The sequence below is a fragment of the Scyliorhinus canicula genome, chromosome 28 (assembly GCF_902713615.1).
Source record: "Scyliorhinus canicula chromosome 28, sScyCan1.1, whole genome shotgun sequence".
NCBI classification, from domain to species: Eukaryota; Metazoa; Chordata; class Chondrichthyes; order Carcharhiniformes; family Scyliorhinidae; genus Scyliorhinus; species Scyliorhinus canicula.
This window is the reverse complement of record NC_052173.1, coordinates 14,335,190-14,359,911: the sequence shown is the minus strand read 5'-3', so window position 1 is coordinate 14,359,911 and position 24,722 is coordinate 14,335,190. Positions and strand designations below refer to the sequence as shown.

General features: G+C 48.3%; 1 protein-coding gene across 1 annotated transcript in view; it reads left to right on the top strand.

Annotated features, from left to right (window-relative positions):
* Positions 1-23,269, top strand: part of bloc1s1 (biogenesis of lysosomal organelles complex-1, subunit 1) — an 88,597-nt gene extending 65,328 nt beyond the window's left edge. Inside the window, exons 3-4 of the mRNA XM_038786566.1 lie at positions 8,906-9,038; positions 22,137-23,269. Coding sequence (XP_038642494.1) covers positions 8,906-9,038; positions 22,137-22,244 — 241 coding nt within the window. The 3' untranslated portion in view covers positions 22,245-23,269. The remainder of the gene's footprint in view (positions 1-8,905; positions 9,039-22,136) is intronic.
* Positions 23,270-24,722: the final 1,453 nt, after the last annotated feature.

Genomic DNA, 24,722 nt, shown 5'->3' with positions numbered 1-24,722 from the left:
TTTATTATTTATTGTGTGGTCAATGCTCCAGCAGTGGTGGAAATGCAGCCCAATTATGTTTAAACCTGTCATAGAACACTACAGTGCAGAAGGAGGCCATTCGGCCCATCGACTCTGCACCGACCCTCTGAGAGAGCACCCTCCCCGGGACCACGCCCCCACCCTATCCCCGTAATCCCACCTAACCTTTGGGACACTCAGGGCAATTTAGCAAGGCCAATACACCTAACCTACGCACCTTTGGACTGTGGGAGGAAACTGGAGCACCCGGAGGAAACCCACGCAGACACAGGGAGAACATGCAGACTCCGCACAGACAGTGACCCAAGGCTGGAATTGAACCTGATTCCCTGGCTTTGTGAGGCAGCAGTGCCAACCACCATGCCGCCCATTCTGAGATCTCTTCTTACTGATGTTTTTGCCAGTAAATTCCAATAGTATCATTTTGGGTTGTTCCCTTCTACTGGGGCTAATAAGTTTAAATCCTTCCACACTGCTGTATTCACCCTGCTCTGCAAGAATATGGCTACCATTCCAATTTGGCTGTTAGACATCTCATCGAAACAGCTTCCCCATATCTTGGGGATCTCTGACCCCCACCCCACATAGTCAGCCTCACCACACATTGACACCTCTAGGCTGGAATTCTTTGGCTGTTGGGATTTTCTTTTCCACCCTCCGGCGGTGGGTTTCCTGACGGAGTGGGGTGGCCTCAATGGGAAATCCTGTTGCCAAGCTTCAGGTCGAGAGAATCCCGTCGCCAGGGACCGACGCGCCGCTGAGAAACAGGACAGGAAGATATTGATGCACGGTCTCGCACCTCGAGAGAGCCAAACTCCTTCAGGAAGACCTCCCCCTTCCTGTTCCTGGATCACCAATTGCTGCATGAACCACTGCTTCTGATTGGTTTTCCACATCTTCACGGAACTTCTTGCGCTTCTTGCCCATTCTTTCCTGCATCCTTTGCTCTTTTATTTTCTCCCACTTGTTCTCCTTGCAACCTCCTCCCCAACCAAAGGACATTAGATGATTTGAAGAGCAGTCCGGGGAGCTGAACGCGCCACCTTTTCGATGAGAATTTTGCTTTGTGTTGAGCAACTTGAATCTCTGGCTTGTCCTCACGTTCCTCTTCTAATCACTTGCCGTAACCAGCTTTGTGATGAAGCCTTGCACTTCCCTGGATTATTGCGAGCCCAAGCATGACTGTGGTTTTACATTTTTATTTCATTGGTCAGTTTGAAAACAGCACGAGCATGTCAGGCACTGCGATAATCTGCTGACGTAAAGATAAAAATACACTTGCTTTCAGCCAAAGTGTAGCGTCTGATTGACCTCCATTGCAGAATACAAACTCACTACCCAGAAATTGGGGACGCTGTCATAAAAGGAACAATTTATCGGGCCAGTCACACAACGGCTCAGTGTTGCGACCAACTTCTAAAGTGGGCATCTCTGTAACATCAACAAAGAAATGATTTCACATCCATAATGGGGACACTTCCTCCTGCAATTTCTTTGAACGCCTGGGTAGGTATGTTGGGCGGGATTCTCCGGCCTACCAACCACGTGTTTCTCGGCAGCGCGCCAGTCACTGGCTCTGCGATTCTCTGTTCCCGCCGCTTGTCAATGGGATTTCCAATTGAAGCCGCCCCCATGCCGCCGGGAAACCCATGGGCGGGGGTGCGCTGCCAGCGGGAAAGAGAATCCCGTCTCCGGCCGTAATCATCCTTCAATGGAACCTAAACATTGGCGTGTTGCTATCATATTGTAATATCGGGCAGCACGGTGACACAGTGGTTAGCACTGATGCCTCACGGCGCTGAGGTCCCAGGTTCGATCCCGGCTCCGGGTCACTGTCTATGTGGACATTCTCCCCGTGTTTGCGTGGGTTTCACCCCCACAACACAAAGATGTGCAGGTTTATCATTTTTTTTAAAAGAATTTAAGGTGGATTGGCCACGCTAAATTGCCCCCTAATTGGAAAAATGTTTTTAAAAAAGGAATGGCAAATAAATGCTGGTCCAGCCAGTGACCCCCATATCCCATGAATGAATAAAAAAAAATCTTCAGCCAGTTTCTTATTGATTCCCAAGATTTACTCTTGATTCGCCGCAGTTTTGAACGTTACAGGCTACGTGTCCTGTATCCGAAACCCTCAGAGCTGATTTGCGTTTCGGATTTCAGATCATTTTGGTTTTCAGATACTGCATATGGGCTGAGGCCTAAGCCAGCTATAGTCTAAGGTAAATAAAATGGCTATAAAAGTAAGTGGCGGGATTCTCTGTTTCTGAGACTACGTTTTGATGCCGGGGCAGGATTCGTGGACTTCCGCAACAGCAAAGCTGGCACCGCACGTGGAGGATTCAGCGACTGTGGAGGGGCAGCACCGACACCACGTGGAACACAATCGATTCCAATGGGAAACGGTGCCGGATTCACCGGGTCCGTGATTGACACTCGTGAGGCTGACAAGCTGCAGCCGCACATACACATTACACTCCCCACACACACTCATCCCAGCCTCACACACACATTACACTCCCCACCCACACTCATCCCAGCCTCACACACATTACACTCCCCACACACACTCATCCCAGCCTCACACACACATTACACTCCCCACACACACTCATCCCAGCCCCACACACACATTACACTCCCCACACACACTCATCCCAGCCCCACACACACATTACACTCCCCACACACACTCATCCCAGCCTCACACACATTACACTCCCCACACACACTCATCCCAGCCTCACACACACATTACACTCCCCACACACACTCATCCCAGCCACACACACATTACACTCCCCACACACACTCATCCCAGCCTCACACACACATTACACTCCCCACACACACTCATCCCTGCCCCACACACACATTACACTCCCCACACACACTCATCCCAGCCGCACACACACATTACACTCCCCACACACACTCATCCCAGCCGCACACACACATTACACTCCCCACACACACTCATCCCAGCCGCACACACACATTACACTCCCCACACACACTCATCCCAGCCACACACACATTACACACCCCACACACACTCATCCCAGCCACACATACACATTACACTCCCCACACACACTCATCCCAGCCGCACACACACATTACACTCCCCACACACACTCATCCCAGCCGCACACACACATTACACTCCCCACACACACTTATCCCAGCCGCACACACACATTACACTCCCCACACACACTCATCCCAGCCGCACACACACATTACACTCCCCACACACACTCATCCCAGCCCCACACACACATTACACTCCCCACACACACCCATCCCAGCCGCACACACACATTACTCTCCCCAAACACACTCATCCCAGCCCCACACACACATTACTCTCCCCAAACACACTCATCCCAGCCGCACACACACATTACACTCCCACACACACTCATCCCAGCCGCACATACACATTACACTCCCCACACACACTCACCCCAGCCCCACACATACACATTACACTCCCCACTCACACTCATCCCAGCCGCACACACACATTACACTCCCCACACAAACTCATCCCAGCCGCACACACACATTACACTCCCCACACACACTCATCCCAGCCACACACACACATTACACTCCCCACACACACTCATCCCAGCCCCACACACACATTACACTCCCCACACACACTCATCCCAGCCACACACACACATTACACTCCCCACACACACTCATCCCAGCCCCACACACACATGACACTCCCCACACACACTCATCCCAGCCGCGCACACACATTACACTCCCCACACACACTCATCCCAGCCGTACATACACATTACACTCCCCACACACACTCACCCCAGCCGCACACACACATTACACTCCCCACACACACTCATCCCAGCCGCACACACACATTACACTCCCCACACACACTCATCCCAGCCGCACACACACATTACACTCCCCACACACACTCATCCCAGCCGCACACACACATTACACTCCCCACACACACTCATCCCAGCCACACACACACATTACACTCCCCACACACACTCATCCCAGCCGCACAAACACATTACACTCCCCACACACACTCATCCCAGCCGCGCACACACATTACACTCCCCACACACACTCATCCCCGCCGCACACACACATTACACTCCCCACACACACTCATCCCAGCCACACACACACATTACACTCCCCACACACACTCATCCCAGCCCCACACACATTACACTCCCCACACACACTCATCCCCGCCGAACACACACATTACACTCCCCACACACACTCATCCCAGCCACACACACACATTACACTCCCCACACACACTCATCCCAGCCGCACACACACATTACACTCCCCACACACACTCATCCCAGCCACACACACACATTACACTCCCCACACACACTCATCCCAGCCGCACACACACATTACACTCCCCACACACACTCATCCCAGCCCCACACACACATTACACTCCCCACACACACTCATCCCAGCCGCACACACACATTACACTCCCCACACACACTCATCCCAGCCGTACATACACATTACACTCCCCACACACACTCATCCCAGCCCACACACACATTACACTCCCCACACACACTCATCCCAGCCGTACATACACATTACACTCCCCACACACACACTCATCCCAGCCGCACATACACATTACACTCCCCACACACACTCATCCCAGCCCCACACACACATTACACTCCCCACACACACTCATCCCAGCCGCACACGCACATTACACTCCCCACACACACTCACCCAGCCCCACACACACATTACACTCCCCTACACACACTCATCCCAGCCGCACACACACATTACACTCCCCACACACACTCATCCCAGCCGTACATACACATTACACTCCCCACACACACTCATCCCAGCCGCACACACACATTACACTCCCCACACACACTCATCCCAGCCCCACACACACATTACACTCCCCACACACACTCATCCCAGCCGTACATACACATTACACTCCCCACACACACTCACCCCAGCTGCACATACACATTACACTCCCCACACTCACTCATCCCAGCCTGACACACACATTACACTCCCCACACACACTCATCCCAGCCGCACACACACATTACACTCCCCACACACACTCATCCCAGCTGTACATACACATTACACTCCCCACGCACACTGATCCCAGCCCCACACACACATTACACTCCCCACACACACTCATCCCAGCCAACAAGATGGCACTGGTTGTGCTGGAGGGCGTCCATACAGCTGATGGGTCGGCTGGGGCCAGAGGGCACCTAGGGGGTGGCCTGAGGGGACACCTATATGGCCTGTGGCACTAAGTTCACACTGGGCAGTCAGTGGTGTGCATGGCTGCCTTGCCGGCTGCGGCAATGGTGTTCCATGTCGGTCCACCCCGACCCCACAGATTAATTTTAAATCTGAGATAGATATAATCTTATTAAGAAAAGATATGAAGGGATATGGGCCAAAGGCAGGCATATGAAATTAGGTCACAGATCAGCCATTATCTCATTGAAAGCAGAGCAGGCTCGAGGGGCTGAACGGCCTACTCCTGTTCCTATGTTCCTGTTGCTTTTTGCCATCTTCATTTGAATAAGGACAACATTGTGGCCTGTTTCAAATCTACTGGTGATTCCTGGTGTCCAGTGACTCCCTCATAATGATCGTTAGTGCCTTCTGGACTCTGGGAGCATGTCATCTATCTTTGAAGCTTCTTTTGTTGTTGCAAATTCGCTGGACAGTATCATTCCCGTACCAGCCTCCCCAGACAGGCGCCGGAATGTGGCGACTAGGGGCTTTTCACAGAAACTTCATTGAAGCCTACTCGTGACAATAAGCGATTTTCATTTAATTTAACAAATTGATTGGCACATTTTGTAAACTGGCCACGTGGTTGTTTATTTAGAGATTTATGAAGTGAGTTAACCGAAGCTTTTTGATTAAGTCTAATCTATTAAACCTAGTGGATATCTGAGCACCTCTGATGCTCGGTATTGAAATGTAGAACGTCCTCACATCAGCTCACATGTCTTTCAGCTTCCCCATTGCTGCCTAAGCTCACTCAAGTCAAGTTCGCAAGCTGACATTGAGAAGTGGCTGCCTGTGACACTGAGCTAATCACGTCCCTATAACTGCCTGCTGATGTGAGTCAAGGTAGATGCCACTGCTTCAGGGTTTTGAAGACAGTAACCCTGGAAAGTAACTGATGTGGTTGTTAAATTTTCCTCTGCTGGAAGTATTTTGCATTAGAACATTTTCGCCCTGGAAAACAGAAAGCTCTAATTATTCTCCCCCCCCCCTTCCAAAATCAAACTGAGGGCAAGGGGGAGCCCAAAAAAGAGGAGAAAAGTAACATAAAAATGGAAGTAGATAAATCTTCCTAATTTCTTGCCTCCTCTCCTGAAAGGACTAACTCGTACCCAGAGACAGTTCCCCAAGCGTGAAGCATTCTTCACTCGAAAGCCTTGGCAATGAGTTCTGGCAAGCTGTTTGACTATGGCAGGACATCACAGTTGAAAAGTGCGATCTCCATAATTGTGCACATACTACACTTGGTCAGTTCCTTGGAATGACGTTTTGTCAGCTGTTTCTTATTGCACGTCGCCATTAGTGCTGGCTTGTTGGTTGCAATTCATCCTGGAGTTCAATTTGGTATTAACCAGTTAATCCTTAAATGGATTTTCCAACCTTCTCCAAATCCAATGCAACCTTATTCTCCTGTTCACGGTGGTGCACTCCTCCAATTCTTGTCATCCTGCCATCCCATTTGCTGCCCAGGAATGTTTGTCACATTCAAGGTGCCATCTAAATGCAAGAAGTTGCTGTTATTTACCCAGTGGGTGGATTCTACATCATCGGCAGCAACCCACAATCAGTGGTTTCCAGCTTTTCTTTTCCCATTTGGACCTTCCTCAATAGCTGTGCAGCCAATAATGTGAAAACCACAATGTTCAGCCTGTATAGACAGGTTGTATGCTTCGCCTGTATGCAGCCAGGCATGATGCTATCTTGTGCCAGCAGCATGAGCAGCTGTTCTTAGCTGCTGCCAGAGGCATTTGTGCTTCTGAAGGAGCAGGCACATATCATCGCCTCAACAGGCGGCAGAATTCTCCCATGCCCCCGCCGTCGGGATCAATAGCGGGGGAGAGGAATTCGGCGGGAGGCCCATCAACTAGTTTGCCGCCAGCATTAATTCACTGGCCAACGTGAAACTGATTTACATCCTGCCAATGGAATGCAAATGAAGGCCTGACCAGAATCCCCCTCCCTTCCCCAATGCCCGATTCTCCGCAACGCCAGTGGGTATACAATCCCCATAGGGGCAGAAAACCTGCCCCCGAAAGCTGATGGCCAGTTGGAGGCCGGCATCCCCTCATTGCCGGCAGCGCCACCAGGTGTGGTGGCTGCCGCTGGTCATGCACTGAGACCAAACCCCCAGGATCAATGCTGGATCCCAAGAGACAGGTGAGTGAGGGCAGGATGGGGGTGGTGGGGAGTGAGTCACTGGCGGGGTGGGGAGGTAGAACAGTGGGTACAAGTCAAGGGCAAGGGGTTTGGCTTTCAACACCTTTCTTTGCAATCGATTGGGCAGAAAGTGCCTGTTAAGAAAGGAGCGGGCCGCAAATGAGGCTGCAGTCAAACCTGACGGGGTTTTCTGGGCAGCTTCTGGGAGGTATGGGAGGGTTGTGTGAGTCCTGTTAAATCCCTGAGGAAAAACGAAGGGCGAGTTTCTCTGGCATCTACACGCACATTTCTCTCCTGCCATTGGTCGGCAGCAGGATCATCTTGGATCACCGCTGTTAATGCGGTTTCCTATTGAATCCACCCCACACTACCAGGAAACCCACGGCGGGGGCGTGGAACCGGAAGATCCCACTGCAGAGTACTGCCGGGCGGTCGTGCCCGAAATTACAGCGGGCTCAGGAATAATTCACTTCCTGTCGTGGGTGGGTGGGATTCCCACATTCGGCCCTTCCACCCCCCCACTTAATTGGAGACAGTTTTCCCTACATCAGGAATCTCATACAGGTACTCACGCCCAATTATCCCCTCACCATCACGCCTACTGCAGTGAGCTCCCCGAAATCCAGCCCAGTGACTCGAAAGTGGGTGTGAGTTTGCCATCTTGGAACATTAAAATTAAGGGAAGTCATTAACAGTCAGGACTTTTATTATGTATTGCCATCAATATTTGTTTAATCCCAGTGACAGACTCTGAAAGCACCATTGAAGTAAAGTCCTTATTGGATGCACTTGGTTATAACTCAAGGGGAATGGGACTTGTAAACTGTTTGGGTTAGAATTCAGTTTGGTTTGGTTTGGGGTCCTATTTGGCACAGACTTTTGAAACAAAACTATTTGTTGGAGGATGCTGGTAGCACTGGAATGGATGCCCTGCGAATATGGTGGCGCCTTCTCCTTGATTCACTGAAATCCTTTTGTGATGGTACCCCATGATGATGTTCGGGGAGGAATTTCAGGATACTGGCCTAGCCACGATGACGGATAAACAATATACATTCAAACCAGGCCGCTGTGTGACTTAAATGGAGAACATGGCGAGGATGGTGCCCTTTCTTTGTCTTGAGGGTAACTGGCACAGGGGAGCAAAGTGCTGTTGCAGAATGCAATGATTATGTGAGCACCCAAATTTAAAGAAAGTGCAAATATGCTGTACTTTAAGCAAAATAGTAGATTCGGACTATTCCTTGAGATAAATACTGAAAGTGCAATTGTGATAAAATTGGTTCACAAGATCAAATTTTGCCATTTGTGTGGCTGCATTAGTAACCAGCCAGTTATCACCTCGGCAAGAATACTGATTGGTATGTTGTTGTCTCCATTTCAGAGTGGCACAGGCCTACGTTAATCAGCGGAAGCTGGACAACGAAGTAAAAACTCTGCAGATTCAGGCCGCCCAGTTTGCCAAACAGACTCAACAGTGGCTCGGTATGGTGGACAACTTCAACCAGGCATTAAAGGTAAATTGCAACAATAAACAGTAAAATATCCCAAAATGTGTTCATCATGTTTGATTGCGTCTTTAATCGACTGCGCTCAAAATCAACTCAAAATAGCTTGGGTGATTTATTTATTTTTCAAACAGGAAAAAATTATATGTCATCCCATCAAGTGTTCAATCAAAAGTGTTGTTTTTTTTCCAGCAGAATCTTACTTGAAACAGATGGAGTAGCAGGGGCTGTGAAATAAAACAAGACTTGCATTTATATAGCACCTTATTGTGTTGTAAGAATGCCCCAAAGCTCTTCGCAGCCAGTGAATTTCCTCGGAAATGCTGCCTCTGTTGTTTTGGCGGTAAAAAATGGCAGCCAATGTGCACACAGCAAGATTGCATAAACAGCAGTGAGGCGTACGAACACTGTCACCCCTTTGTTGGTGTTGGTTGCGAGAGTAATGTTGGCCTCGGGAGTGCTCCCTCTTAGATAGTAGCCTTTTGACTCTTGGGTGAGAGTGCTAGCCACTGAGAAAACTAACACTTTGATCCACAACCAAATAATTTTACAATCTCCCTGCTACCCAAGCATGTACAAGGTTAAGGCGCTGGGTGGAAGTTTTGGTGTATGATATCTGTACAACCCTGTCAACGCTCTGAACACAGTGTACCCTTACTGAACCTGATGTGCAAAATGTGCTTTTAGTCATTTTAATTTTCCTTGGAGGGGTTGGGGGGAGGGGGGGGGGGGGAGAGAGAGAGAGAGAGAGGGGGGGGGAGAGAGAGAGAGAGTTGGCTTAATTTACACATTTGGCTTCTAATTGTGGGAACAGGGATTAAGTGTATCTGATGTTTTGGCACACTGCCAAACCTACTTTAACTATCGGCAGTCAGGAAATGTTGAACCTTGAAATAATCAGCTACCATATCTTTCCACCAGCTGTCAGAGAGACCATTGCAGCCTTCAGCCTGGAACAACATAATCACTTAATTATCCTAGGTTAATGACTATCTCCATTGATGTCCTAAGTCAGAGAAATTGAATCTCCATCGGTCGCAATATACAATCATCAACAACTTTGCCTTTAGTGGGCTAAATTTTTTACTGGGTGGCATTATCGCTTGCTCTTTTACCTTCTTGCCCTTCGGTCACAGTTTCGCAGCATGCTTGTAGTATCTGCCTGGTAAAACTTTTATTGATACCACCAATGCTGCTGCTGTAGAATAAAATGCTTAAACTGACATGATCAAAGCACAGTCTAACATCTAAAAATGTTTTTAAAAGACTAATCCCGCATTTGGCATTTGGTCAGAGAGGAAGAAGGTCTTCTTTTTATTTTAATATTGCATGCAAGTTTTTAATATTGCACGAACGCTCGTCTGGTGATACATTTCAAAAGGTTCTGTTGTGCATTCTGGCCGTTTCAGAAGCCATTCGTAACATCCTCCTCACAAATATTCTCCAGCACTGGGACAGCTGAAGCACGCTGGTAGCCTCAGATCACGAGCCCCTATCTGTAGGACGGCAGGGTGGCACAGTGGGTTAGCCCTGCTGCCTAACGGCGCCGAGGTCCCAGGTTCGATCCCGGCTCTGGGTCACTGTCCGTGTGGAGTTTGCACATTCTCCCCGTGTCTGCGTGGGTCTCACCCCCACAACCCAAAGATGTGCAGGGTAGGTGGATTGGCCATGCTAAATTGCCCCTTAATTGGAAAAAAATAATTTGGTACTCTAAATTTAGAAAAAAGATGCCATACCTATGTGTATGAAGCTGATCAATCTCTTCAGAGGCCGAACTAACTGTACTTATTTTCAGCTCTCCACCTGTTGCTCAAGCGACTGGATAAACAGCCTTTACCTTCATTCGACTGTTTGAAGCTGCTGAGTTCTTGCTCACTGATTATATTTCAGGAGAGTTGTTCTTTGTGTGGAAAGTACAGCTCAATATGTCATGAAGGTTTTGATATTTACTTTGGAATCTTCATTTTTCCAACCTACTGTCATAAATCGAGTGATTCTATATTTATAAGATTCTACTCTGCCAATCACAGTCATTGAATAAGTGAGGTTGTTTCGGATAATGTCGCTTCACTAACCCATCAGCTGCCAGAACGCTGCAAATTTGTGAGCAAGTAGCCACCATTGACATCCCCATGGAAGATGTTTTTAATGCTACTGAAGTCCTGGCAATCTGTAAAGTTTGTCAATCGTTTATCCAGGAAAACGCCACATAGGGGCAGATGCGGATGGCAATCTATGCTGTGAAACCATGCTTTGTGAAAAGTGACTTCATTTTCTGGCTGGAAACCCCGAATTGCATTTTTATGAACTTATTTCAGACAGAGATGAGGAGAAATTTCCTCATCCAGAGAGAGGTCGGCCTGTGGAATTCGTTACCGCAGGAAGTAGTTGAGGCCAAAACATTGTATGTTTGCAAGAAGCAGTTGGTTATCACACTTAGGATGAAGGGGATCAAAGGATATCCCAGGGGTTGAAGGGGATCCCAGGAAAGTGGGATTAGGCTATTGAGTTGGATGATGAGCCATAATCATAATGAATGGTGGAGCAGGCTCAAAGGGCTGAATGGCTTCCTGCTCCTATTTTCTATGTTTCAACCTTGGGAAGGCCCCCAGCCCGATCCCTGGAAGTGCCAGGGTGCCCAGGTGCCAGGGTACTCCCCGACCACCCATGGGTCTCCAGTGGCTTGAGACCCCCTGAGGTGCAGTTACCCTAGTCCACGTTTGTGTGGACCAGCACTAAACGGCACCCTATTGAGGTCTCCCAGGCATGGCCGTTGAATCTTAGCGCCAGATGAATCCGGTGTCTGGGCATTTAAATATGCAGGTCTGAATCTCGCCCAGTGAGGGCAATTCAATTTTAAAAATCTGGACATTGTTGATCTGGTTCACTGATATCCCTTTCGGGGAGGAAAGCTGCCGTCCTTACCTGGTCTGGTCGACATGTGACACCAGACCCACAGTTGACTCTCAACTGCCCCTCTGAAATAGCCTGACAACCCACTCAGTTCAAGGACAATTGGGGATGGGCAGCAAATTTTGGCCCAACCCAACGATGCCCACATCCCATGAATGAATATGAATCAAATACATTCAGTGACTCTGTAGCCACAGCCCTCAGGGGTTGTGAATTCTAAAGATTCAAATCCTCTTTAATGAAGACATTTTTCTCCATCTTAGTTTTAGATGACAGACGCTTCTGCAGCCAAGGAATCATCCTCCCAGCCGCTCCCCGCCATTAGCAAATCATGTAATCAATATGGGCAAGGGAAATCTGGGATGATGGGTAGTCCCCCATGATTAGACAATCTATTGACATTAACTGTTTCGGCTCACAGACAAAGTACTTGTTTGCCCTGTCTCCTTGGTCGATTTGCCCACTTTGGTTGACTGTATTCCTGGAGATGTCATCACATGACCTACTTCCAAACACCCTGCCCCCAAACTGCTGCCATTGGATGTCACCTTCAATACTTTTGGCACCCCAAGCCCCCAGACCAATCAGAAAGCAAAGAAACTCTTTATTACCCATTGGGATGATTTTCGAACGTCAAACAGTCATTTTTCACCTCACTGATATTTGTTTGAACAAATTCAGAAACGTTCAAAGAAAATTTTTTGAAAACGCACTTTTTTAATGTTTTTTTTCCTCCAGGGCAGCAGTACTGGAGGGTTGGCAACCCCAACTCTGGGTGTGGGAGCAAATACTCTTGAACTAGGAGGCCGGTTTAGCTCAGCTGGCTGGACAGCTGGTTCATGATGCAGAGTGCGGCCAACAACGCGGGTTCAATTCCTGTACCGGCTGAGGTTATTCATGATCCCACCTTCTCAATCTTGCCCCCAGCCTGAGGTGTGGTGACCCTCTGGTTAAATCACCACCAGTCAGCTCTCTCCCCTCATAGGGGAAAACAGCCTATGGTCATCTGGGACTGTGGTGACTTTACTTTACTTTACTGTTGAACTATACCTCAGAATTGGTCAGTCAGTCCTTCAGGCAGAAAGGTAGAAAACTAGATGGAGAAAAGATGAAACCTCTTTGGCGAGCAGCACTGAACTAATGCAGCACTGAGCACCATCTGCTGGCTTGTGGAGAAAAATCAAATCCATCTTGCCATTCCCCTGGCAAATCCAGTTTTAACTTGAATCCTTAGTTCAAGAGAATCACCGCTCGCATGGAGAAGTGGGTTCAGCGTGGCAGGCGAGCCAGGTGCTATTTTTGTCACAATAATGTCATGTTTTTAAAAAATAAACTTACAGTACCCAATTCATTTTTTCCAATTAAGGGCCAACTTAGCATGGCCAATCTACCTACCCTGCACATCTTTGGGTTGTGGGGGTGAGACCCACGCAGACACGGGGAGAATGTGCAAACTCCACACGGACAGAGACCCAGAGCCGGGATTGAACCTGGGACCTCGACGCCCTGTGAGGCAACAGGGCTAACCCACTGCGCCACCGTGCTGCCCTATTAATGTCATGTTTAAGTGATGGAGCCATGTGTTTTTGGCTTGATCAGTGTATATCTGTGTTGCATGAGCCATTACACTCCACAGCTCTCCAGTTATCCTTAAATTGTACGGGCGGCACGGTAGCACAGTGGTTAGCACTGTTACTTCACAGCACCAGGTTCGATTCCCGGCTTGGGTCTCTGTCTGTGCGGAGTCTGCACATTCTCCCCGTGTCTGCGTGGATTTCCTCCGGGCGCTCTGGTTTCCCCCCACAAGTCCTGAAAGACGTGCTGTTAGGTGAATTGGACATTCTGAATTCTCCCTCTGTGACCCGAACAGGCGACTAGGGGCTTTTCACAGTAACTTCATTGCTGTGTTAATGTAAGCCTACTTGTGACACTAATAAAGATTCTTATTATTAAATTCTCAATTCTGTTCATCCAGCTTTTCAAAAAAATCGTGGGAATTAAATAATAAACGCCCAAATCTAGGTCCCTTTTCCCTTCTTCCTGATGCCGTAATTCAGTCCTTCCACACACAATCTGTGGCTACGATCTATGACCAGGCGTTGTTATTGGTACTATCTCGAGAACAGAGCCTTAAAGCCTGGGTGTGGGAAAATAAGGAAATTGTATTTATACAGCACATTTTGTGTCCTAAATCATTTAACTGCCGACTAATTACTTTAGAAGTGCAGTTACTATTGTTAAGTATGTCAACACGGTACAAGTCTGAGCACAGTGAGGTCCTGCAAAGTGGCATATAACGAGTTAATCTCAATGTTGATTGAGGCATAAATTTTAGCCAGGAGAAGGCACAAACTCCCTGTTGACTGTCCGTTAGTGCACTGGGATCTTTTTAAAGGCAGATTGGGTTTCTGTTCAACATCTCATTTGAAAGATGACACCTCCAACAATGCAGCACTCGCTCAGTGATGCATTTCCCCAACTCTTTTTTTCCCAATAGGACTCCATTTTAACACTTAGCTGAACCCCGGATGCCAATAAAAACGAAATAACGTTGCATTATTACATTCAGTGCGTTACAGTTTGTGATGTGGAAGCCCATGATGAAAATCCTGCACCCTCAGGGATCGGTCGCTAATTCTGTGCCTGACTCTCACCCCCACTCCAGGCAATCTGACAAATTCATGGGCGTACATAGGTACGTCACCACATGTCTGGATCAGAAGCCAGCCAATCAAAGTGCCCAGTCATGTCATTGGTTACTTTTTAAAAATCCATTCATGGGCGTCGCTGGGCCAACATTCATTGCCCATCCCTTGAACTGAGTGGCCTTGCCAGATCATTTCAGAGGGGCTGTTAACAGTCACATCTAGGCCAGATTCCTTTCCTGAAGGACGTTAGTGAGCCAGATGAGTTTTTAACAACAATCAACAATGGTCATCATTGGACTTCTACTTCCAGACTTTTTATTGAATTCAAATTCCACCATCTGCAATGGCGAGATTCAGACCATTAACCTGGGTCTCTGGATTACTAGTCCGGTGACAATAACACTACACCACTGCCTCCCCTTTGGAACAAGCTCCCACTGCCGGGGGCGAGAGATTATCATGATCTCATTTCTCACAACCCCTTCTGCTATTCCTGTGACCCCAGCTGTGATTGCGACTGGCGGATTGGGAACCACTGACTGGGGCTTGAATCCACATTCTGACTCAAAGAGTCGATTTTAACTGAAGTTCGGGGCAGTGCATTACAGGAAGTAAACCCACACTGGGAAATTCAGCACACGACCCTGGACATTTTAATAATATTTATATAATCCAGAACAGTCTCCAGTCAAAACTGATCGGAGTGATGTCAGAGCTGGTTGGGCAGAACAGATATTGGATTGGGTACTCAAACACGTCAGAATCTCAACTAAATAGTTAATAAAATTAACTTTGGGTAGGGGCTTCGGAGGACAATGTCAGTGGTCAAAGGGAGACGTTTGGGAGACCCAAGGATCTGGAGGGGTAAAATACTCTGCCCCTCCTGGCCTCTAAGGATACCAAGAAAATAGATTTCTTTTTTAAGCTTAACCTGATGCATGCTCAGACTTTGAGACAGAAGCAAAATACAGTGAACGATGGAAATCTGAAAGAAAGACAGAAAATGTGGGAAATACTTGACAGGCCCAGCAGCATCTGTGGAGAGAGAAACAAGAGTTAATGCTTCAGGTCTGTGATCAGAAGTTCTGATGAAAGAAAGGCCTGAAACATGAACTCTAAATTTTATTTTGATTGCAGCCAACATGGAATAGGAATCATGGTAAAATGTAGCACAATGTGGAACTGAACAAACTTTCTACAAACCTGTAGTCAAGCCTTCAATTAGCACCATGCTGTGATCTGGTTCCAATATAACACAAGATGGACACGAGCAATAAATTTTTATCGAAATATTAGTTTCCTATTCAAGACAGAACAGAAATAGTGCTCTATATCTCGCTCCACAGATGCGGTCTGACCTGTAAGTAGTTGGAACATTACTCAGAGAGTCCTCCGCCATCTTATCCAACTGCCCATTTTCTTTTGTGGCCTATTGTAGCCTAGACAGCAAGTGTTGGTGAGATATTTAACTGTATGGAACACCACAGTGGAGCCCAATCCTGTCAACATACTCCAGCTAGCACAAGTATTGTCCTTAAGTTAATAATAATAATCTTTACTATTGTCACAAGTAGGCTAACATTAACACTACAATGAAGTTACTGTGAAAAGCCCCTAGTCACCACATTTATTACATAGAACATACAGTGCAGAAGGAGGCCATTTGGCCCATCGAGTCTGCACCAACCCACTTAAGCCCTCACTTCCACCCTATCCCCGTAACCCAATAACCCCTCCTACCCTTTTTGGACACTAAGGGCAATTTAGCATGGCCAATCCACCTAACCTGCACGTCTTTGGACTGTGGGAGGAAACCGGAGCACCCGGAGGAAACCCACGCAGACACGGGGAGAACGTGCAGACTCCTCACAGACAGTGACCCAGTGGGGAATCAAACCCCAATCAAACGACGTTTCGGCGTGGCCGATTCGGCGGGGCCAGTTCGGCGTAGCCAATTGGAATGGGACGTTTCGGCGTGGCCAATTCGGCGGGGCCAGTTCGGCGTAGCCGATTGGAATGGGACGTTTCGGCGTGGCCGATTCGGCGGGGCCAGTTCGGCGTAGCCGATTGGAATGGGACGTTTCGGCGTGGCCGATTCGGCGGGGCCAGTTCGGTGTAGCCGATTGGAATGGGACATTTCGGCGTGGCCAGTTCGGCGTGGCCGATTCGGCGGGGCCAGTTCGGCGTAGCCGATTGGAATGGGACGTTTCGGCGTGGCCAGTTCGGCGTAGCCGATTGGAATGGGACGTTTCGGCGTGGCCGATTCGGCGGAGGAGTTTTTCGGCGGAGGGACGTCAAATTAGTTATAGTCGCAAAATGTTTGTGCAGCCCATTTCTTGTATCTTTTCCTTCCAGCCGCCTCAGATATTGTGGGCGAGATTCTCCCAAAACGGGAGAAATCGTAATGCTGCCGTAAAACCCGGGCGGGTTATACGGCAGCGCGCCCCTTCCCGACGGGGGACCGATTCTGGTCCCCGGTCGGGGCTAGCAGCCCGACGCCATAGGCTCCGGCAAGACGGGCTTAACGAAAATCGTTAAGCCCGCTTACCGGAGTTAGCGCCGGCTGACGCGTCATATGACGTCAGCCGCGCATGCGCAGTTTGGAAGACTCCAACCCGCGCATGCGCGGGCCGGGTTGCCCCTCAGCCGCCCCGCGAATGGATACTGCGGGGCGGCGGAAGGACAAGTAGTGCGCGGGCATCGGGCCCGCTGCCCGCGATCGGTGCCCACCGATCGCGGGCCCATGGCACCCTTGGCACGGCCGTGGTACTGCCGTGCCAATCGGTGCCATGGTTATAAAAAGCGAGTTAGTGACGCCGTTTTTACGAACGGCAAGACCAGGTGTGTTTGCCGTTCGTGAAAACGGCGGAAAGGGCTGGGACTTCGGCCCATCTAACAGCTGAGAATCGCTGCCGGCCGTAAAAAAACGGCGGCAGCGATTCGGGTCGGGACTTCGGCGGGGGGGTGGGAGAATAGCGGGAGGGCGGGAAAAATGTCGGGAGGGCCCTCCCGCTATTCTCCCACCCGTCGTGGGGGGCGGAGAATTTTGCCCTGTGTTTGTGCACCAAACCGGGTCTGACTTTACACAGCCGGTGTTACTGAAGATATTGTGACTTTACACAATGTGTTAAGTCAGACAGCAGTGTAGATCACTGGGCAGCTGCTTCAATACTTTCAGTAACACCGGCTTTCTTTAAGAGACCCGGCTTGGTGCACAAACACGATATCTTCAGTAACACCGGCTGTGTAAAGTCAGACAGCAGTGTAGATCACTGGCCAACTGGTTTAAAGTTGGTGCCTTTCTTTAAGAGACCCGGTTTGGTGCACAAACACGATATCTGAGGCGGCTGGAAGGAAAAGATACAAGAAATGGGCTGCACAAACATTTTGCGACTATAACTAATTTGACGCTGAAACGTCCCTCCGCCGAAAAATTCCTCCGTCGAATCGGCTACGCTGAACTGGCCACACCGAATCGGCCACGCCGAAACGTACCAAACCCGGGAATATAATATGGTGAACTGTGATTTTTAAAAATCCTATTACATATTGGCTAATGGCTCCATTAAACAAACAGCTACATAGTATAACCATGTGATGGCCAGATAGATAGCACAAAATCTAACATAGCTGACACGCCCTAGCCAAGTTTTTCTGAGCTCAATGTCTTTTGAACATACCCCTCCACAATATAAATGGAATACAAGGAGCCAGATTACCAGTTTCCTGTTATTGTCATGTTCGACCGTTAAGTTCTTCGATTGATTGACCATCACATCTTGCCTTTGATATTCTGTACCTCCTGTGTCGCGATTAGCCAGTTAACATTAACAGTGTTACATTTAGCAGAGGCTGGTGGGATATAGAGGCAATCCTCACTCTGCTTAATTGCACAATCTCACTGGTTGTTCTCTGCTAACTCTCTTCCAGACATTTCCAGAGAGGCAGAAAATAATCAGGTGACGTCCATCACTATTGTACAGCTCAAAAAGAGGACAGGAGTAGGTGACCAACCCATATGTTTTGTCTGCCTCAAGAGGTGGGAAGTGCAAACAATATAATTGAATTAAAAGCACCCTAAACAATTCAGTTTCCATACTGCGTGTAGTTCTGGGCTACACACTATAGGAAAAATGCATGGGTAATAGAGAGGTGCAGATTCACGAGAATGTTGTCTGGTTAGAGGAGATATAAATACAAATTTAAAAATTGAGGCATTACTTGCTGGAGCAGAGGACATTGAAGGGTAATTTGAAATGGGATAGGGCAGAGTAGATAGAAACAGATTAGCCCCAGTTACGTACCAGGCATGCTGGCAGGGGAAGAGTTATGGTTGGAAGTGCAGTTTTTCCAAATCAAAGGGGTTTTAACTCCAGGGCATGTTTCAGTTCTTTTCTCGGGTTCCCCGCCTCAAAGTCAGCCAGATCGACTGGCGTGGCTGCCTAGTTCATGAGGAAGGCTACAACACAAAGCTGCAGTCCAGAAGCAAATAGGCTTGGTGACAGGTGTCTATTTAGCTTTAGCTCACAAGGCTAAATCGCTGGCTTTTAAAGCAGACCAAGCAGGCCAGCAGCACGGTTCGATTCCCGGACAGGCGCCGGAATGTGGCGACTAGGGGCTTTTCACAGTAACTTCATTGAAGCCTATTCGTGACAATAAGCGATTTTCATTTCATTTCATTAGTGGGAGAGTGATCACAGGGTAAAATCAGGTTTCCCCAAAGTTAGAACAATCTGGTCATCAGTAGTTAAAATGGAGGCATGCAGCCTCCTGGAAAGTACCTGTGCTGCCCCCTGAGAGGTGTTTGGAGCTCACTCCCCCATCCTGCATTCACTAAAATTCCAACCCCACCTGCCATGGGGAGTTAAAATAATCACCATTGTTTTCAGTGGATATTGGACCAAGAATGAGGAAACATGAGATTAAATGTAAATGATTTAATTTGTGTGCAAGGTTAGGGTTGACACAGTTGAAGGCAGTGCAAAAAGTCTATTTGACTCGGTATAGGATGGGTAGGTTGTTTGTGGGAGTGGAGGATAAGTGTGAGCATTGTGGGAGGGGTTCAGCTAACCATGTGCACATGTTATGGTCGTGTCCTAAGCTCGCGAGGTTCTGGGTCTCCTCCTTTAGCACCATGTCGACAATTCAGCAAATGGAACTGAAGCCCCTGTCCCTTGGGGGCCATATTTGGGATGTCAGACCGTCCAGAGCTGCAGACGGGGTAGGGTCTGGCCTTCATCTCGATGATTGCTCGAAGATGGGCGGAGGCCAGCTTCTCTCTTTCCCCCCCCCCCCCCCCCCCCCCCCCCCCCAGTGCCTCAGTATGGCTGGGGATCATCTGGAGTTTTTATATCCTGAGACGATCAAGTACACCGTGAGGGGGGGGGGGGGGGGGGGTGGCAAGTGAGGAGTTCTACCAGAGATGGCAGCCGTTTATTCTGTACTTTAAAGAGCTGGTGACCGGTAGTTGCGAGGGAGGGGGGGTAGGAGGAGAAGGGAGTTGGCAGAGGGGGGGTGGGGGTGATGGATTTGGGTTGTTTGTTATTGTTTCATTGTGTATAAAATTGAAAATGTTGAACAAAAATATCTTATTTTTTAAATGTCAATGATTTCGGATCGAGAGCAGCAGGAAGCGTTTTACACAGGAGGATTGTGAGGCTATGGAATGTACTCCCGGAGTTAGGGATTGAAGTCGAGGACATTTCAACATTTAAGAATAGGTGGTTGGAGGTATAGGAACAGGGCAGGATCATGGGATTCGGACTTGCTGCTCTAGTGGAGGCTGATTTGTTTTTTATTTGTTCATGGGATGTGGGCGTCGCAGGCTGTGCCAGCATTTATTACCCATCCCTAATTGCCCCTTGAGGGGGAAGTTCAGAGTCACTCACATTGCTGTGGATCTGGAGTCACATATAGGCCAGACCAGGTAAGGACGGCAGATTTCCTTTCCTAAAGGACATTAGTGAAACACATGGGTTTTTACGACAATCGACAATGGTTTCATGGTCATCATTAGACTTTTTATTCCAGACTTTTTATTGAATTCAAATTTAACCATCTGCAGTGGCGGGATTTGAACCCGGGTTCCCAGAGTATTACTCTGGGCTCTGGATTACTAGTCCAGTGATAATACCACTACGCCACAGCCTCCAACATGGACCTGTTGGATTGAACAACTGTTTCCTTTTCCAGTTATAATGTAGTAATCTCTGCAATGGCCTAGTAAGCACTACCTTCTGTAACCTTAAACCAGACAGACTGGAACGGCCCATGTTTGATTTCCAGGCAGGATGCTGGGGAGCAGAGCACACAATCTGTCAGAATTCCTGCTCTTGACTGGTCCCAAGTAAGCCCTACTGGTAGGTTCCAGTGTAAGGACGGAATTGGGCTTGGCTGTGATGCCTCCTGTTCACAAATATCTTGCCAAAGCCCTTGCCTCAAGTCAGATGTTTGTGGGATCAAGTCCCACTCCAGGGCCATCCAGATTGATACGCCTATCCTGTATTGAGTGATATGTTCGGTTCGAGGGCCGGTGCAGACACGATGGTCCAAATAGCCTCCTCCTGCACCGTAATAATTCCGTGATTGCTGCACTATCAAAGGTGCTGTCTTTTGTCTGAGATTTTAAACCGAGACGCCTCTGAAACATCCCGTGACACTATTTTGAAGAAGAGTAAGGGAGTGCTCCCCAGTGTCCTGGTCAGTATTTATCCCTCAACCAACATCCCCAAAACAAATAATGTCAACTGTTCATTCAAACTTGCTGTGCACAAATTGGCTGCAGCATTTGCTGCCAAAACCTAATTCACTGATTGTTAACTACTTTGGGACATCAGTCCCATACACCCTAGGGTGCATTGGTTCATGGACTTGCAAGATGCCTGTCCTTTTTACGGCCCTGTGGAGTCTGTAGACTATGCTTATGTAGGTCGTTTTAGGCTGCACCCCATTTGCAGTTATTTAAAAAACTTTTTGTTGAGTTTTGTCTGCGCTTTAGCCCCACGCTCTTGTGTTACGAGCACCCAGTGCGAGAGGTATGGGGAAGGAGGAGGACCTCTTTGTGAACCCGCTCCTGGGCCTGGCAAAACTTGCCATCAACAGTACCAGGCAGCGGGCAATCAAAGGGGTCATCCAATACAAATGTCTGCCCCTCTACCATGGCTACATTCGCGGCCGCGTGTCCCTGGAGAGGGAGCATGCCGTGTCCATGGGCACTCTTGAAGCTTTCCGTGCTCGTTGGGCACCTTGGGGGCTGAGATGCATTATTGACCCTTTTAATCACATTTTGGTTTGATGTTTTAAGTTTAATTTGTGATTCGCTTTTTGTTTAAGGCAGTTTCCCTTTAAGGACTCTCCCTTTAATTTGTCCCGACAAACATTGCATTTTGGAGGACCATAGATGACACCGGTGCAGATTCGATGGGCTAAATGGCCTCTTTCTGCACAGTATGCATGAAAGTGTAAAAAACATCTATGTAAACGAGCTGCAGCAGCAAGCGGATGTTGCTTGTGCCTGGTCTTGCTGAGCGTTTATTTTTCCCCCCAGGAAATTGGTGATGTGGAGAACTGGGCACGAAGTATTGAGATGGACATGAGGACTATCGCCACTGCCCTGGAGTACGTCTATAAAGGACAGCTACAGCCTGCAACATGAAATGTCAAACGTGGAGCTGAGAAGCGGCCATTTTGTGAGGAAGATGCTGAACTGCCTCCACAGTTCAAAGCTGATATTTTTTCCACAATTTGTGAAGCAGGGTTTCCAACAGGAAGGTAGCAGTAAGACTGGAATGCCCTTCCCGATGCCGACTATTATATTGTCCACCCACTGTGATGACCGTTAACCACAATAGCCTAAGACTTGATGCATTTGCTTTTTTTTTTTCCCCAGGACGTAATAATCCAGGAAGGATAATGTGTAAACCTTGAATAAAGTACATGCGGACCTATTTCATCTTTCAGTGCTCAAATAATGCCTGGTCACCAACAGCAAACATTGTTTCAGTAAAACACACCAGTGAACATTCTTGGTTAGAAACAATAGTCAGTGGAATACTGGTTTGAAAACAAAATGATTACATTTTCATTCGATCCCCCTGAAAGGCCAATCCTCTGTGCCATCATGTGTTGCCCTATTGTGTAATACTGCACTCCTATTTATTTTGCCAACTCGAGGACATTGTTACTTATCCTTCCTGCAGTTTATCGTCAGTGGGATGATATCAATTGTCAGTCTGCAGTTATTGCTTCTCCTTGCAGTGTACCGTCACGAGGGTGACCTTCCTTGCCAGACTTCACACTGCAGCTGCTGCCCCCTCTCCCCTTCCTGCAGTGCATTCTAGGTGGACGGCCTCACTTGCCGGACTGTTTGTTGTATCTGTTGCTTCCCCTCACCCCCATTCTGCAGCTTATTGTCAGGCGGATAACTTGGCTTGCCAGCCTCTGCTCCCGTGGCTGCTTCTCACTGGGATAGAACGCGTTCGCTTGCTCCGTTCCTGCAATTTGGCATCCAAAATAAAACAAATGCTTTTTTTTGTTTAAATGAGCCATCATTTTGTGCAGAAGTATGATATTGCCCCACGCAAAAGCATCTTGTCAGCATACTGATGTCTATAAATGAATTATTGAAAATGAACTGTCTGTAGTGCATATTTAATAAAGATGATAAATAATCTTTTGATACAAATGAATTCATTATTTGCTGATTGCTTGGTGTTTACATTCTCCCCGCCCCCCATCGACCGTGGTGCGTATGTGGGCTAGTTGGACTGATTCTTTGATAACAGAATGCAGTACAACTGCACTGTCCTTTACCTTCTTTTACACTCCTGGCACTGGTCTCTGCCGGCTGGCTGTAAAGATCCCTCGTGAAATAATTTTGGGCAGTCTCAACCCAGTTCCTTCCAGGTATAGCCCATTGTGTTATGGGGATAGTGGGTGTAAAAGGCATTGAGGGCTGGAATTCTGTAGCCGTTGGGATTCCCTGTTCCCGCCGGCAGCCCACCCCCGCCCGTGGGTTTTCCAGTGGGATGGCTTCAATGGGAAGTGACATTGACAAGTGGCGGGAGTAGGGAATCCCGCCACCAGCGAACTGCACACCGCCAAGTAGCAGGTGGCTGGGGGGGGGGGGGGGGGGGGGGGGGCGGAGAATCCAACCTGAAGTGTCCGATCAACCATGATCGTATTGAATGGTGGAGTAGGCTCGACGGGCTGAATGGCCTCCCCCTGTTCCTATGAATCACTCTATAATATAATAATAATCTTTATTATTGTCACAAGTAGGCTTACATTAACACTGCAATGAAGTTACTGTGAAAAGCCCCTAGTCGCCACATTCCGGTGCCTGTTCGGGTCACAGAGGGAGAATTCAGAATGTCCAATTCACCCAACAGCACGTCTTTCAGGACTAGTGGGAGGAAACCGGAGCACCCGGAGGAAACCCACGCAGACACGGGGAGAACGTGCAGACTCCGCACAGACAGTGACCCAAGCCGGGAATCGAACCTGGGACCCTGGAGCTGTGAAGCAACAGTGCCAACCACTGTGCTACCGTGATGTCCGTTTATCTATTGATAACCTGCAAAGATGAACATAATCCTTAGAATGGGAAATATGTGGGTGAGATCTTCTGGCTGTGAGTCTTGAGGTTGGGGGGGGCGGGGGTGTATTCAATGGAAAATCCCATTGGCAAAGACAGGACCAGAAGATACGGCCAACAGTGGGCTGCCTCCCGCTACCAAGAAACACGTCGCTAGGAGGCCAGAGAATCTCACACATAGTTTTACCAACGTCTCGTTCTCCAGTATGATGGAAATGAGTGGCAGAGTATTGAGATCACGTGCCCTAAAACTAAATTCCTGGACTATTTGGATTTCATATGTCAACTTTACTGTATAATTTTTTTAAATCCAGGTTGGGTCGACCAATTTTCCCTACAAATATTTGTGGTGTCTCATCTTTAATGAGAAATACTTGATTATGTCCCTGTGGAACCAGGCTTGTTCCACTCCTGCCAAGAAACTACAGTACAGAAGGAGGAACATGCTGTCGACCAGGTCGCTGCTGCTGCAGCCTTTTTCACAAGAGATATCACAGAATCGCTGCAGAGCGGAAGGAGGCCATTTGGCCCATCGAG